General features: G+C 42.7%; 1 protein-coding gene and 1 long non-coding RNA gene across 4 annotated transcripts in view; one reads left to right on the top strand and one right to left on the bottom strand.

Annotated features, from left to right (window-relative positions):
- The first annotated feature begins 349 nt into the window (after positions 1-349).
- PIK3R1 (phosphoinositide-3-kinase regulatory subunit 1) overlaps positions 350-15,654 on the top strand; it is a 30,030-nt gene continuing 14,725 nt past the window's right edge. For 2 of the 3 annotated variants that reach the window (XM_021713427.1, XM_021713429.1), the window contains exons 1-5: positions 350-438; positions 1,037-1,111; positions 7,131-7,262; positions 8,058-8,259; positions 8,490-8,569. In XM_021713427.1, the coding sequence (XP_021569102.1) occupies positions 7,154-7,262; positions 8,058-8,259; positions 8,490-8,569 (391 nt within the window). In that variant the 5' untranslated portion in view covers positions 350-438; positions 1,037-1,111; positions 7,131-7,153. Of the gene's footprint in view, positions 439-1,036; positions 1,112-7,130; positions 7,263-7,849; positions 8,260-8,489; positions 8,570-15,654 lie in introns of those variants that run through there. The other variant, XM_021713428.1, reaches the window with a different exon arrangement.
- LOC110595814 lies at positions 11,376-15,634 on the bottom strand. The gene is made up of 2 exons (XR_002482083.1): positions 15,452-15,634; positions 11,376-12,754 (listed from the first exon to the last, which is right to left on the bottom strand). It is a non-coding gene; the product is annotated as an uncharacterized LOC110595814 (long non-coding RNA).

Genomic DNA, 15,654 nt, shown 5'->3' on the forward strand with positions numbered 1-15,654 from the left:
ACGTGCAAACTCTAGTCTGTCCCAAGCCCCTCCCACCCAGCCCTAGACCATGCCTGGGCCCAGGGGTGCACCTGGGCAGGGAGGTTTGCCCTGGGGAGGGTGGACTTAGGGAAGAGGCCAGAGGAAGCCATTTGGCAGGGGGTTCGGAATTCTGGGTAGGTTCTGAGTGTGTCATAGGGAGAAGCAGGCATATCCTCATTGCTTGAGAGTATGGAGCCCGAGACAGGGGTCTCTCTTGCTCAGATGATCAGAAGTAATGAAATTGTTTTGTGTGTAAACATTCTTCATCGTGGTCCAATACATTGTACTACCTCAAATTAAGTATAACGCTGTGTTCGTTTGCAGCTTTGCCGCTCCCAGATCTTGCAGAGCAGTTTGTCCCTCCTGATGTCGCCCCGCCTCTGCTTATCAAGCTCGTGGAAGCCATTGAAAAGAAAGGTACTTTGACTGCTCAAGGGAGTCATGTAATTTGTTGTGTACCCTAAATTCATGGCTTTTGTTATTTACATTTGTCTCTGGGAATCCATTAAATTTATTCTTCATTTTTTTTAAAGAAAAACGGAGATGAAGTCTCAATATGTTGCCCAGGCTGGTCTCAAACTCCTGGGGCTCCAGTGATCCTCCTGCCTTGGCCTCCCAAAGTGCTGGGATTACAGGCAGGAACCACTGCGCCTGGCCTGAATTTATTCTTACTACCTGCTATGTGCAGGTACACAAGCTGTTTAGGGTTGGGTACTGGGGAAAAAAATCTTGGTCTGTGATTTCTAACTCCTGATTAATATGGAGTTACTCTCCGGAAGCTATTAAGTTCTTCATAATTTAACAAATATGATTAACTTGCTTCTTTAGTGTCCAGATGGTTTTGCCAAAATTATTGACATGCCAGTTAAGATTAATAGTAGGAGTTGACTTCCAAGAATATTTGGTACACATCTAGAACAGCTACTGGATGGAAACTGGAATGTCTCTCTGGCAACAGGCTCACAGGTCCTCCAGAGAGCTGCATTTTGCATACACGGTCTGTCTTGTGTCCTAGGTCTGGAATGTTCAACCCTATACAGAACACAGAGCTCCAGCAGCCTAGCAGAATTACGACAGCTTCTTGATTGCGGTGAGTGTCACGGAGCTAGAGATACAAATGGGGAAGATGGATGTTAACTTTCCGTTTCAGGTAATGCACATACAGAAAACTGAATTTAATCCACGCAACACTGTAAGTTCACAAGGAACTTGGAAATCATATGCAGTTCCCCCTGCCCTGTTATAGTAACAGGGCAAACAAGTGCAGAACCTCTGATGTTTGTCTCCTGAGTGTGGGGTGTGAGCGTGAGCATGCCTGCCTGATGGCACATTAGTTGCCACCACAGCCGTGAGGCCCTGGGTCCTGCAAGAACTGCAGAGGAGAGAAACAGCCTCTTGGTGTTTCTCTGGCTCTGTGTATCTGCCATCTTCCCTTGGCTCTGAAGCTGACGACATCTGTTTCATCTGGTTCAGTTGAGAAACGTGTATAAGCCTGTGTCATTGGGGAAATGTCTTCTGACATCCATTTTCCTTTCCTCTTGCCCTCTCTTTCCCTTTTCCTTTCCCTCTGCTTTTTTTTTTCTTTTCCTTTTGTTCTGGCTTGCTTGTTTGCTTGTGTCCTTCTTTATTCCTTGCCTTTTTTGTGTCATAGATACATTAAGTAACGTCATGATTGTGTTTTACTTAGTGGTGTTCTGATGAATCAATTCTCTAGGAAGAAAAAGCCCCTGGTTTGGAGCATTTGCCCATTTTTGTGGTGCGAATGTTCCCACTGTGGTTGATTTCGTGCTAGCCAACATGATGCCACTGAATGGAGGGTTGGGAAGAATTGAAAACAGTTGGCTCTTGTGACCTGGTACAAGCCACCTCCAGCACACCATTGGTTAAATGACACGAATTAGTTCAGTCAAGAAGTGGCTTTGCTGTTTATTCCTCCCTCCCTGCTGCCCACCTTTGGCATACAGGAATAACTGTATTAATGATTTACTTACCATCATTCCAACAAGTCACCTTTTCATACCAGTTCTAGACTCTCTCTGATCCTTTAAAATAGTTTTCTGCCTCACATTATTTTAACTGAATTTGGACGTTTGCACCAAGAAGAATGAAAGCCAGTTTTAGAAGAATCTTCTTCCGAAGTATAATTGCACGAGGAGTGCCCACGTGACATTCAGTAGATGAGAATTTGAAGAGTGAGGCACTGCTGAGTGAGGCAACTGAGGAAAATTTCTAGATAAGATGTTTCTCGGAGAAAAGGAGACTAGATTTTTATCAGTAAATACTTTCACTTGAAATGCACAGACTAAATGTTTTGAAACTTAAAAAAAATTTTTTTAACTTCATTTTTTCATTGTGCTTGGAAACTAGTCATACACATACAGGGCATGTCCTCTTTGCCTCTTTGTCTCCTTTGCCTCTCACAAGTAGGTCATTAGGAGCTGTCTGGCAGAAAACTCAAGGTGAAAAGCCTTGTTTTTCTGTATGGCTAACAGCTTTACCAGGGTGTTAAGGAAACACTGAATTTTGTCCTTAGCCAATGGAAATGGCGATACATGTTTTGGTTAGAAAATTGGTTAGGATGAACAGGCTTAAAAGTCACAGGAAATGTTCAGACATCAGAGACCGATGAAGTGGAAGTTATTTGAGAAACAGTGGTTAGGTTTTTAATGTGACCAATACAAAGTGATGCAGTTTGGCTAAAAACATTATTCACACCACTCACGAGATGAAGTCAACAACCAAGATTCACGTCAGCAACTCATTTGACAGACGGCTTTCCTTCTCCATTGAGGGCAAAACACACACACAGAAAACTGGCTTCATTTGTGTTCTGTGCTAAAAAAGAGAATTTCGTGGCCAAACAAACAAGCAAGTAAATATTGTCCCAACCTTGGAGTGGATCTGCCAGGTCTGTTTTCAGCTCAAAGATTCTTCAGGACATAAAAATACTGTAACATCCCGGAGGAAGCTCTGAAGTGAGTTACTTACACCTGAAAAAAATCATGGCTTTTAACTAACCTTGTAAGTTGCCAGAGTTTGAAAAGGACAGCCCACTTTTATTAGCATCTGCTAAGTTATTTTATTTCATCTACACGTTGACCTTACAATAAAAGTATTGCGACTTTAACTCACCAAAAAAGGAAGTTGACCCTCTCACATTTTTCAGTAGTTGAGTGGCAAAGCTGTGACCTGTATCCAAACTGTTCGGACTCCAGAAATCCTTCTTTTTTTTCCCCTCCTAAAATGAACTGTTTCTTTCTTGTTTCATGTGAGGTTTGTTTTTTTTTTGAGTCGGAGTTTCACTCTTGTCGCCCAGACTGGAGTGCAGTGGCCGCTCCCGGCCACCGCAGCCTCGACCTGCTGGGCTCCGGCGATCCTTCCGCCTCAGCCTTCCGAGTAGCTGGAACTACAGGTGGCGCACACTATCACACCTGGCTAATTTTTTGATTTATTGTAGAGATGAGGTCTCGCCAGTTGCCCAGGCGTGTCTCAAACCCGCGGGCTCAGGCAATCCACTCACCTCAGCCTCTCAAGGCATGGGATTACAGGCTGAGCCACCAAGCCCGGCTCATATGAGTTTTAATCATACAAATTTTCTCCTGACATTTTTTGGTTACTCTTAACATGAATAAGGCTTTCTCAGCGTCAGCACTACTGACATTTTAGGCGGGATTGTTCTTTGTTGGGAGAGTGGGAGTCTGCTCTGTGCATTGTGGGATGTTTGGCTATATCCCTGGCCTCTACCCACTAGCACCTGTAGCTTCCTCCCCTGGTTGTGACTTATGTCTCCAGACTTTGCCAGATATCTCCTGGGGTCCCACAACCACTGAGGGCCACTAACTTAGGTAGGGATCAGATAAGGAGAGGACTCCATTCCAGTGGGAGGGAGCAGTAAAGTGTTGGAGAGTTTACTGGTTGCCTGTCATGAGTAGACCCAATAAAAAGCGCGAGAGAGAATGCAGACCTCCCCAACCCAGACCTAAAGATTATGAGGCTCTTCAGAAGTCATCACATGACAGATGATTGTTATAGCCATAGGAGGAGCATGTTAGGTTACTTTTATTATAATGCAGACAGGTGAGATGTCAGAAACTCTTGGAAACTTTAAAAGTCACATCGCACAAATAAATAAAACATACGCGGTCATCATCTGTAGTGGAATTTGACATAAGATAAACTTATTCCAACCCTGCATAAGGTAGCCATTGTATGGTTAAGAACTGGCCAAGCCACATGTTCTTTGAGCTATAGCAGCCATGATTTCCTAAGCTTTGGCCACCTTCCCTACGCTTGGGGAGGTGAATCTCCTCTCTCTTTCTCTAATTTACTTTCTAAATATACTATATTTTCCAGTCTTAAAAAAAAAAAATCCCTGTATAAGGTAATTTAACTCAAACACTATAAAGGCTCTTTGGAATACACGAAATATATTAGAAAAGGGCTTTGGTGAATTAACCTCATTCCAAGGGCTTTCTAGTTCAATCCACAAACACTGAACACATTCTGTATGCTGGACAGTGAGGAATGCACGAAGGGCAGATGATAGCCACAGTCCCTGCTCTTGGGGCACCCCCGTCTCATAGGGAGAGACACGTAATCTCCATCGTGACCATGCTCTGGGCGGTGTCTTGCTGGAGGGATGACTTATCTGCACTGTAAGAGCACGGAGGGAAGCCCTGCCTGAGAGAGGGACGTGTGAGTATCTAGTGTCTTAGCGTTTATACTGTATCACCAAATGACTCATCCTGTGTTTTAGGATGTGCAAATGGAGTAATATTAATTTGCTGGGTGAAAAGACACGAAATGAAGCATATATGGCAAAGGATATGGGGGAGCAGAAGCTTGCCAAATAGTCGGCAACTGTGGAGTGTTTCTGTAGTGGGGCACACATGATTTTATTTGCCAGTATGTAATTACACTCGTAATTGCGTTGCCCTCAATGTAGATCCTTTATGCAGAGACCTAGTATCGCCCTTCCTGTACTTGTTAGAGTTGTGATATGTCTGTGGTTTGTTCTTTATAGGACATTTAAGTGATATAATTCTTTGCCTCTTCACATGTCTTTTTCTTTTTTTCTTAAGGTGGGGTATGGCACTGTCTTCCAGGTTGGAGTACAGTGGCATAGTCTCAGTTTAGCACATCTATAACCTACTGGGCTCAGGTGATCCTTCCACCTCAGCCTCCTGATTAGCTGGGACTAAAGGCGCATACAGCCATATCCGGATACTTTTTTTATTTTTGTTTTTTTGTAGAGACAAGGTCTTACTATGCTGTCCAGGCTGGTCTCAAATTCCTGGGCTCAAGCAATCCTCCCTGAGTGCTGGGATTATAGGCGTTAGCCACTTGCCTGGCCAACCTTTTAAGTGTAATGATAATTTTTTTCCTCAAATTAACCTATCCATGTTTTATTCCACACTGACTTGTCTTAGAGTGGTATGGCTGTGTGATAAGCTTTCATACCATCTGCCTAGTTAGTAGGGCAAGTTGGTTTATAATAATGATATGTCCAAGGAATTTTTGCAGTCTTGGGCTCAAACTAGAGTGATTTATACTGTCATACTTAGCTCATGGATATCTAGGATCCCACCTTCTCCCACCTATTTTTGCTCAAACTTTGATACCCTCATTCCCTCCTAGGCCACAGTCCAATCTAGGCAATCACCATGTTATGTGAAGTCTTGTTAAAATCTTGCACACTTCCAGCTACATTGGAAGTCAGACCCTATCACTTTGATTTAAATGACCAAAACTGGCATTTTTGTTTCCAGCAGCACTTCCTTTCAATTTCCTCTTAGCGGTATTAACGAAGCTGTATAAAAACATAGCATCTTACCCATCAACCCACTTTTTCTCTGCTGAGTACATGAATCCACAGGTCACCTTCCTCAGTTTATCCTTTTCGTTGCTAATGTGCATCCTTCAGCGGCAGCCAAATGCCTCTCCTCTTTTCTAGGTGCCCGTGGTCACTCCTGCTCCCAGACCTTGTGTTCTCAACATCCCTTCTTTCTCCTGGGGCTTGTGCCTTTTTCTATCCTAAGTACTCAGAGCACCATACATAGTGAGTGCTCAGAGCATAGCTTTGATTAGTACCACCCCGTTAGTAAATGGACAGACCACTTTTCCAGCTGAGGGATTTACTGGATAGATATGTGCATCTTTCTTCTGAGATAGTCTGATACCCACAGGTTCGGGTAGTACTCATCAGAATTCGGGAGAAACATTCTGAAAATGAGGTGGTTTGCTAAAATGCTACCATATCTTACGGTTTGTAATCAATCACCCTGCTAGTTAAACTTCTATGAGTTCTTTGATCCGGTATTTATCAACTTAAGTTTTAGGACATCTGGGAACATGCATTCCTCATTGTTGTGGCTTTAGGGAACATTCATTATGTGACTAACCATTCCTAAGTTGAACCGTTCTCAGTCAGGGCAGAACTGCCCTTCAGGGGGGTGTTTGGAAATGTTTGGGGTCCTATATTAGTTTGCTCAGGCCGCCCTAACTAACTATCACAGACTTGAGTGGCTTAAAAAACAAAAATCTAGTTCTCATCGTTCTGGAGGCTAGAAGTCTAAGATCAAGGTATAGGCATGCTTGGTTTCCTGCAAGGTCTCCTTGGCTTGCAGATGGCCACCTGCCCGCTGTGTCCTCCCATGGCCTTTCCTCTGTGTGCACGTGGGGCTGGTGTCTCTGCTTGTGTCCTCATTTCCTCTTGGAAGGATATCGGTTCAATTGGATTAGAATCCACTCTAATGGTCTCATTTTAACTTAATCACCTCCTTCGATCACCATTTCCAAGTGTCATCATTTCTGGGGTCTGAACTTCACAATTAAGCCCATTAACAGGGACATTATATTTTGTTGCCCCAAAATTGGAAGCTGCTACTGCCATCACCGGTAGGGGCCCAGTACACAAAGAAAACTGGTCCTACCGCAGATGTCAGGAGCAACCACAGTGAGAAACACTGCCAATAAATCCTTTGTATCTTATATTTGTCCTCTTACTGCTTCCTTTCCTTAGTTACTCTTAAGTCAAACATTCAGAAATTTAGCTAAGCTGATGTCTACAATACATGTCTGAAATACTTCTTAAAATGTTTTCTTCCTAGATGTGGCCTCTGTGGACCTGGAAATGATTGATGTGCACGTTTTAGCAGACACTTTCAAACGCTATCTCCTGGACTTACCAAATCCTGTCATTCCAGTAGCCGTTTACAATGAGATGATTTCTTTAGCCCAAGGTTTGTTTTTGTTCCTTCTGAGAACCACATTGAATATATACATACTGATGTGAAACATAAATGTACTTGTAAACTCTATTAAGCACTGCATAGATAGAGATAGTAGTTGGAAAATAGTAGTAGTAACCTGACTCTCCCTTCCCTGTGCCACAAAATTTCCCTCCTCTACCAGGATACCCAGTAGAAGACCCCGATTCTCGTGTGCTTAGAAAGACGGTCCACATGTTGGAATGGCTAGTTGTTAATGTTAACCTTCCCTCACTATTTACAAAGTTCACTCCATCAGTGAAGGACACAGTGTTCCGAGTCCCGGTGTCAGACTCAGGGAACTGGGAGTAGGACCCAGTTCCTGGTGATGTTCTTGCCATCTTCCCTGAGTGGCCGTGGCAGAATGTGTTGAGGGAAGAGGACTTTAGCAACAAAGGCTCAGTTAAGCGCTTTGGGGACAGGAAATTGTGGTTCTAATCTTCAAAGTTAAAACCTGTGATACTTATCTGATGCTCCTCCGAGTTAGCCAATCACACTTGAAGCTGCTCAAAACAGGGCAGGTTTCTACCAGCACACCCTGAACAGCTTGTGGTTTTTTTACACGAAGAGTTTCTTGCATTTCCATTTGACTTGAACTTTCTACTTTCTCATAATGTATTTTCTAATGAGAAGAACACATGTCCCGTGTGCTTCTCCTGAGAACTTTTTAAACTATTTTTTCTGTAGCTAGAAGAAAGAACTGAAATTTTCTAGGTGTTTAGGTGTCTTTTATTCTTTTTTCTTTATTATTATTTTTTTAACTTGTAGAAATACAAAGCTCCGAAGAATACATCCAGCTGTTGAAGAAGCTTATTCGGTCGCCTAACATACCTCATCAGTATTGGCTTACGCTTCAATATTTGTTAAAACATTTCTTCAAGCTCTCTCAAACCTCCAGCAAAAATCTCCTGAGTGAAAGACTGCTCTCTGAAATTTTTAGCCCCATGCTCTTCAGATTCCCTGCCGCCAGGTAAGTGTAGAAGGGAAACAGGCATTATGGGGTGATGAGGGTGGTCCTCCATTGACTGGTATTCCAAAGATATGTATTCCAAGTACACATGATATGTATTCTAGAGATACTACTTCACAGATGCACATGCAGATTTTTATCACACACATTCACTTGAATGAGTACAAAGGAAAGCGAGTTTGTTTTTAGGGAAGAGGTTTCTAATGAAACTCTCTCTCTCTCTCTTGCAGCTCTGATAATACTGAACACCTCATTAAAGTTATAGAAATTTTAATCTCAACTGAATGGAATGAACGACAGCCTGCACCAGGTAATGCTTTGTGAATGCTTAGCATTCTCTCATTGTTCATTTTTTAGAGCCTTAAAAGTGGTGCTTTAGACCTCCTCTGAGGTCATATAAGTTTCTTGTGGAATTATGATCCAGAGTCATACATTACCTTGTGATTTAATTAAAGAAAAAAATAGCTGAGTGGTAGCGTATACAGTAAATATCTGGATTTTGGCATATGCGGATTTTAAATTATCTTGATTTTAGGTGAGAGTTGGGGAGTTCCCTGTATCCTTCAGCATTTATGCTTCTAGTTGTTGAATAAATTTATGGAGTTCATTTTAGTTGTTGACATTTTTGTTTGTCTTTCTAATACTTATAAAGTAGGGGATTTATAATTACTATATAATTTAAAGTATTTTGGAATGTGTGTTTTGGAAGTGGGTATGCTGAGAAATGTCTGTCAAAATAAACATTTTCAATAATGCAAGCAGTATGAAACCAGAGCGTTCACTGCAGCAAGTTAGAGCAAGCCAGACACTTATTTGAAAGCAGGCTGCCGTTCAATTAGCCATCTAACAAAGCAGGAAATGTAGACCATGTCAGCAGTGGATTTAATTTAAACTTACGGTTTTTTCTTCTACTGTGGAAAGTCTAAACCACCTGACTTTTACTATAGACTGGCTAAAAGTTAGCTAAAAAAGTCTGGTCATCTAGAACAGCATTAGGGTCCTATAGGTGAGGTGAAGTTTCAGGACCAGAAGAAAGTAGTCTTCATTTATGCCTAGAATTTAAATGAAACACTGTGACTATATTATTTATTACAGGTAACGAATGCAGATTACCATGTTTATCTCTGTATGGACAGACATGGGGACCCAGCTTCAGCTTTATGCATTGGAGAATTCAGTTGTGTCTTTTTATTGGGTCTTGTGTTGTCGGGCATGGTTATTTATATCTGGATATATGAGGGCAGCCTGAGTGGGGCGAGGACCTAGGGTTAGAGCCCACCTGCAGGGATGGGGTAGAGGATGGCATAGGTAACCATTCAAGATGCAGGTATTGGGAAGAGTTTCTGTAGACAGGCCCAAAATACGGTGCCAAAGGTGAGAGAGCCATCAGATACAGCAGTTGAACAAGTGTAGGGTGTTCTAAATGACAGCAAGTAGAATGTTTGACAGGGGTTCCTGGAATTATAGGTGAACTCCATCAGAGAAGATGCCTAGGACCTTAGTCCAGGGGATAATCAAAAGGTTTCCTCCTGTGTGACTACATGCATCATTTGGGAATAGATGTGGAACCCTGCGCTGGTGTTCTGAGGCTCCTTTGGGCTTATTAGGAAAGAACAGGGGTGAGGGTTTGGAATGTGGCACCTGAGCCACGACTGATAACCCGTCTCTAGAGTGATCGCCCCTGTGGGGAAGGGAGGAGAGTGGCAAGAATAAGCAGGACCCCGGGCAAAGGGCTGAGCTGGCATCTTTCACGCCCCTGACCAGAAGTTAGAGGTAGCTTAGATACTGCTTACAGTAGAGGGCAAGGGAACAGGCCTGCTCTTCTCAGAGACCAGCCCTCTGAGAGGGGAGGCACATGGAAGCTAAGAGCCATACAGGATTTGACCGATACTCACAAATGGATTTATCACATGGAGTTTTTGAGAATTTCTATTACGCAAGGTATAGTAGAATGAGTGATGGAGTTCGTCTGACTGGTGTCAACTGGTTTAACGTCTTTATCAGCCTCAGCCTAATGCTACCAAAGTACGAAAACATATCTGTACCATTTTTATAATGAACCCCCCAAAGCTATTTGATATGTCAAAGGACCCTCCTCTCTACTAAGAAGTGGCCGCACCAGTTTCAAGGGAGGATTATTCATCAGCTCTGCTGAAGACAAAGCCTTGAACATTCGCCAGGTCATCCCAGTATTCATGCAGCTTCCTCAAAAAAAAAAAAAAAATTAAATCCACGTAGTTTTTAAACCCGAGTTTGAGCTGTTTTTCTCTGTGCAACATCTTTTAGCCAGTCGGAAGAGTGTATATGTTCTTTGGAATTAAGTGTATCTCACTTATGCAAACATTGTATCACCCACCCTGGGAACAAGACATCCTCCTCCTGAACACCTTTGTGTCCAGGAGTAGCATTCAGGAGTAGCATTCAGGAGTAGCTTCCATACAAGTGATTGGCAGGGCACCCTGGGTTAAAGGAATGATTTCTTAGGCCTGGCAAAGACACAGCAGTTTCCTAGAGTCCTTGCCCCAGCATGTGTGCTAGTGCCAGAGGACTGTGGCAGTGAGGCACAGGTACCTGCCTAGTGAATGGTTACAGATCAGTCATTTGCAATCACCTTGATGTCATTGGCAGTTGAGGGAAACTGCTAGTGGAAGGAAGTTGAGGAGCATACCTCATCAACAAGCGTATCTGCATGAGCAGTGTCTGTATACCTAAACGTGAAATGTTCCTCACACCTTTATAATAAAAATAAAATAAATAAAATTAAATTTAAAAAAACCCTTGTCATAAATAGAAACGAGCACTTGGGTGATATTTAAGAGAGGCAAAAGCAAGACTTTTAGATGTCAGATAGACATCTTTTCTGATTTCCATCAGGTGGCACTTGAAATGATAATCAAAGCTGATGATGTTTGAGACAAAGTATCGCTTTGGATAAGACTCATTAGCACATGGGATCTAACTAAATACTAGATGGGAGTGCACAAAAAGAACTTTTAGCGATCCAGCTGGTGACTCTTTAGGGTAATTGAACAGACGAAAAAAGCTGATGAAAGAACTAGGGCTTGGAAGGCGTCTTAAAGAATGGGTACAGTTTGAACAGGGAAAAGAGAGAATAGTTTGGTTCATGGCGTTTACAGATTTATTCGAAATAAATGACAAAGTACAAAAATAACGGCTTGGTATTTGACAAGAGCCATAAATATGTTAAGGGACAGTATAAGCATTTGTGTAGAGTTGAGAGTATGGTGCAGTTCTGCCATTTTGGACAGGAAGAAATGGAGGCCCACAGATGTTCAGAGGTGTGCCCCCCCACCCCCCCGTGCACACTGGCTAGCATATACCAGAATTGACTCTGCCTAGGAGCCATGCCCTGGACTCCAGCCTGTTCCATCTGCCATCCCCTCCTTACCTGCGTTTTCAGAACCTTCTTGAGCACTGGGGCTGCTTTTAGTCTGACCAGAAACTCCTCTGAAGTTAGTTTCCAGCAAGTAATAAACTAAACATATGTGCAATTAGCTCCTATGGGTCACATACATAAAGAGCCACAAGGCCATGTTTATGGCTGTCAGGCCGAGGCTCCGAACCCTCCACGGGACGTGCGGTGGAAAGAACAGTGGGCTTCTGAGTCAGATCGATCTGGTTGGAAGCTCAGCTCTCATCAAGCAACTCAGCTTGCCCAAACTGTTTTCCAGACTGTAGAATGGGGATAATGCCTCTCTTCTGGGGATGGTGTGGGGATCTCTGAGCTGATAATTTCTCTACTATTTATTGCATCAACTCTAGCTCTTGAGGCCCGTCTCATTCAGCAAGGCCTGACTCCTTCCGCCTCCCATTCCTACCTAGTTGTCTGCATGCTCTCAGGCCATTCTCCCTTCTGGCCCCACATTCCCAGCCAGCAGAGCTCAGGCCTCTGGAGGCCTGTTGGGGCTTCAGTGCAGATTGGAAAGAGATACTCTCTGGGAAGCTGCCACCCGGGTGGGTGCTTTGCTTGGAGGAAAGAAGCTGCCTTTGTGTGACGCTCTTTCCCTGTACGTGACTCGGTAAGTGGAACAGCCTAGATTTTAGTGCCGCTTCCCATACCCTTGCCTAGGTGCCTTTGCACAGTGCACAAAAGGCACACCCATACGTGGCTACCCCACAGAGTGTCTTCCACTTCATCTGCAGCCGAGGAGGTGCTCCCCCTGTTTCCTGTACCGGTTAAGTCGACCCATTTCTGCCTTTAAGTCTCTTGTCCTCCCATAGTTGACTGACCTGTAGCTTTTCCTAGTAGTTTAACCTACTCAAGTACATTTCTGAAGGGCAAGGACACAGGCCTTTTCTCCTTCTCCGTTCTTCTTCACGGATAACTGGGCACAGCCTAATCATCATCCAAGTACTTGTTTTATTCTTCGATAAATTTCCCGACTTTCAAAGAACATGCAGACATCATCTCATTTAATGCATCCAGCAAGCTTGTGAGGAATCATTCTCTTCATTTTTGGAGGGATGCTAAGACCTGAAAGATTAAGCCCACAGAGTAACTTCTTAGAACTCTGTTGATAAGTTTACTGTTCCCTTTGTTACTAAATCTTAAAAATATTTAAAGCCAAACAGCAGGTTTCTTTGAATCTCTGTTCATGTTTACCCTATTAATTCTTTAGGCAGCTAAAGGAAATTTCTATAGGGCAACCAAGGTAAAAACAGGTCCATCGAACACACTGTGCCTCTGAATGAAAACCATTATAAGTGTATTTACATACTTCGGATTTCATGGATATATTCAGCAATATTAATGTAGCATAATTGAAGTCTAATATTGCACCCTCAAGCCCAGAGTGGAAAATAAATGATTCTTTCTCCTCCCTGTCCTTCTACACCTGTCAAAGTTAATTTTTAACCACTGGCACATTGCAAAACATTCATCCTGAAGAGCCTGATTCATAAATCTTGTTTTAAATTCTCTGGGCTTGGTCTTCAACCAAGACGAAAGCAAGCATTGAGGTAAAGGGAAATGACTTTCAAAGAGTTTAACTTTTCTCTGATTTAATTTTTATTGGGTTTAAAATGTGGTCTGACATTAGAGGGTTGTTTCAAAGGTAAGAAATGAAACTGGACAAAATGCATGTGTTTAAGATGAGTAGCATTTCAACAGAGGCAAGCCACGCTACGTTTTTATCAAAAAAGAGCAAGTTTTATGCCTGTTCTAAGAGAAACGTGGGTATTTTGATGTGCATGTGCTGGAGGGGAAGAGTCAGTTTTACTTTTGTTTTCACAGTGTGCCTTCTCTTCGTCTCATGGAACGGGACGTGAGGGCGAGATGCAGGGAAGAGTTTTTTATTCCATTGAGCAATGAGCATGCCTTTTCAGAAACCTTGCAGAATGTGTCAGGTGTTATGTATATGTAAACCTGGGTTTCCTTACACACTTAAGTGGACCTTGTCCTGAGCACACGATCATTCAGAGCACTGCATGTGGAATGAAGATTCTGAATCATCCTGAAAGATCCTTCTGTCCTAAGTTGTCTTAAGTTAAAATTATGAAGGGAGGTGTTCATTTTACCCTTGAAAGAAGATCTTGACTCATACATTTTTTTTTTCTCACTGCCCTTTTAAAAAATGTTTTTTGTTCATACATGATGGCCCACAAAAACGTTTAAGTCTTTCAGGTTGAAAGCTGCTTCTGGGACATTCACTGCTTGATGATGATTTGCACTGTGAGATATAGTGTTCAGTGTATAACTTGCAAGCGCATTTTAATGACTGAGACGTTTTCTTGACTGGATGGCATCTGCTGAGAAGTTAAATAATGGCCTGTATTTGCATCCGAAATGAGTTTTGCAAAACGTTGAGGGAAGGGAAGGTGATACAGTTTAAAGAATCCAGGAGGTACAGTTAGTTTTCGGTTACGTGTGTAAGTTTTCCAATGAGTCTCTGGGTGTTTGAGATCCCAGAGAAATGCTGATGTTAAAATACAGGTTTTCCTAAAAGAGCTTAACAACCACGTGGAAAATATTTTCTAAGTTATCGTGACATCTTTGGTTTGATTTGTTATTGGTTAGTGAGTCATATAGGTTAAGTGACAGTTGTGTAACTACGTATCAGTTTGTGTAAAATTTGGACATAGTGTAAGACGAACGGAATACAGTTTTCTCCCAAAGCAGGAGTTACTGATTCAGTTCCACCAGCAGAGGGCCCCCTTTCTAAGCTAATAAAGGGCATGTGTCTTGCAGACTACTTTGCAAATGCTGAAATTCAGTGGGAAAAGATTGAGCTCACACTTCCAGTAACATAATAAAACTTCTATATGGTAGATGATTGTACATATTGTGAGAAATTTGTTTAAAGCAAAGTTTTAAAAATCTATTTCAAGGCTTTCTTTCTCTAAGTAGAGGGCGTACTGCTTTCCAGTGGCTATTTTTCTCCTGAGGCAGAAAATATACTGTTGGACTTACAGAGTATTTTAATCTTAGAAGGCTTTGACATGAAACATCATGTGAATCCAGACAGGTATGCCTAGGAGATTGATGTTCCCAATGTTTCTAGCATTTGAAAGGCTATTTTTAAAAGCAGGCCAAGATTATACAGCTCAGGATGCAAGGGTATTCTCTGAACTAACCATATGTCCCTCTGATCAGATGGCAGATTCCATTATAGGCTGGTTTTTTTTTTCCCCCATTGGGAAAGTTTTTCAATAATTCTCTCAGTTGCACCAAAGAAAAGTTTGTAAAGTCACTTCCGTCTTGGGTTTAGCAGCGCTGGCCTGATATTTCAAGTAATCCTGAAGCTGGGTCCTGCCTGTATGGGCTCAATGTGACTACTGGATCACCTTCCCATGCAGAATGAGAAGGTATTACTGACAGAACCCATATTTCATCAAAGGGAATGAAAAGGTAGTTTCAAAAAAAATTTTTTTAAGTAAGCTAAAAATAGAAAAGGCTAGAATTTTGTATAGGTAGGTGTGAAATTTTTTTGCATGTGGCTTAAAAAATTAACTTCAGTTTCACATGTCAGTTTTTACTTTCTGTGGTGGAAGGAATCGAGGGCCAGGGACAGTGGATCGGGCAGGGAGTTTGGAACCTGATGTCAGAAGGCTGAGTTCTGGTCTTAGTTTTATCATCTCATGCAGACCAGTCAGCTCCTTGGCTCAGTCCGGGTGGTGGTCTTTCTCCCCCCCCCCAGCATGGAGGAATTGATGGAAGTGATCTCTGAATTACTTTCTGGTCTAAAGCCCGGCGGTTCTGTGACTGACGCGGTGTTCAAGGAGCTCTGGAGAGCTTTGAAGCCATCTGTGGTGATGCCATGTCACTGAAACGTCCTTGGGGTTGCTGGCTACTACGTACACGATCAGCGTCTTGCCCAAGTGTGGCCCACCGCCACGCTCGATAGAGGACAGGAATCCGCCGGGAGGGGACGCCCC

This window comes from Carlito syrichta, unplaced genomic scaffold, assembly GCF_000164805.1.
Source record: "Carlito syrichta isolate Samal-C Ts95f unplaced genomic scaffold, Tarsius_syrichta-2.0.1 Scaffold304549, whole genome shotgun sequence".
Lineage (NCBI taxonomy): Eukaryota > Metazoa > Chordata > Mammalia > Primates > Tarsiidae > Carlito > Carlito syrichta.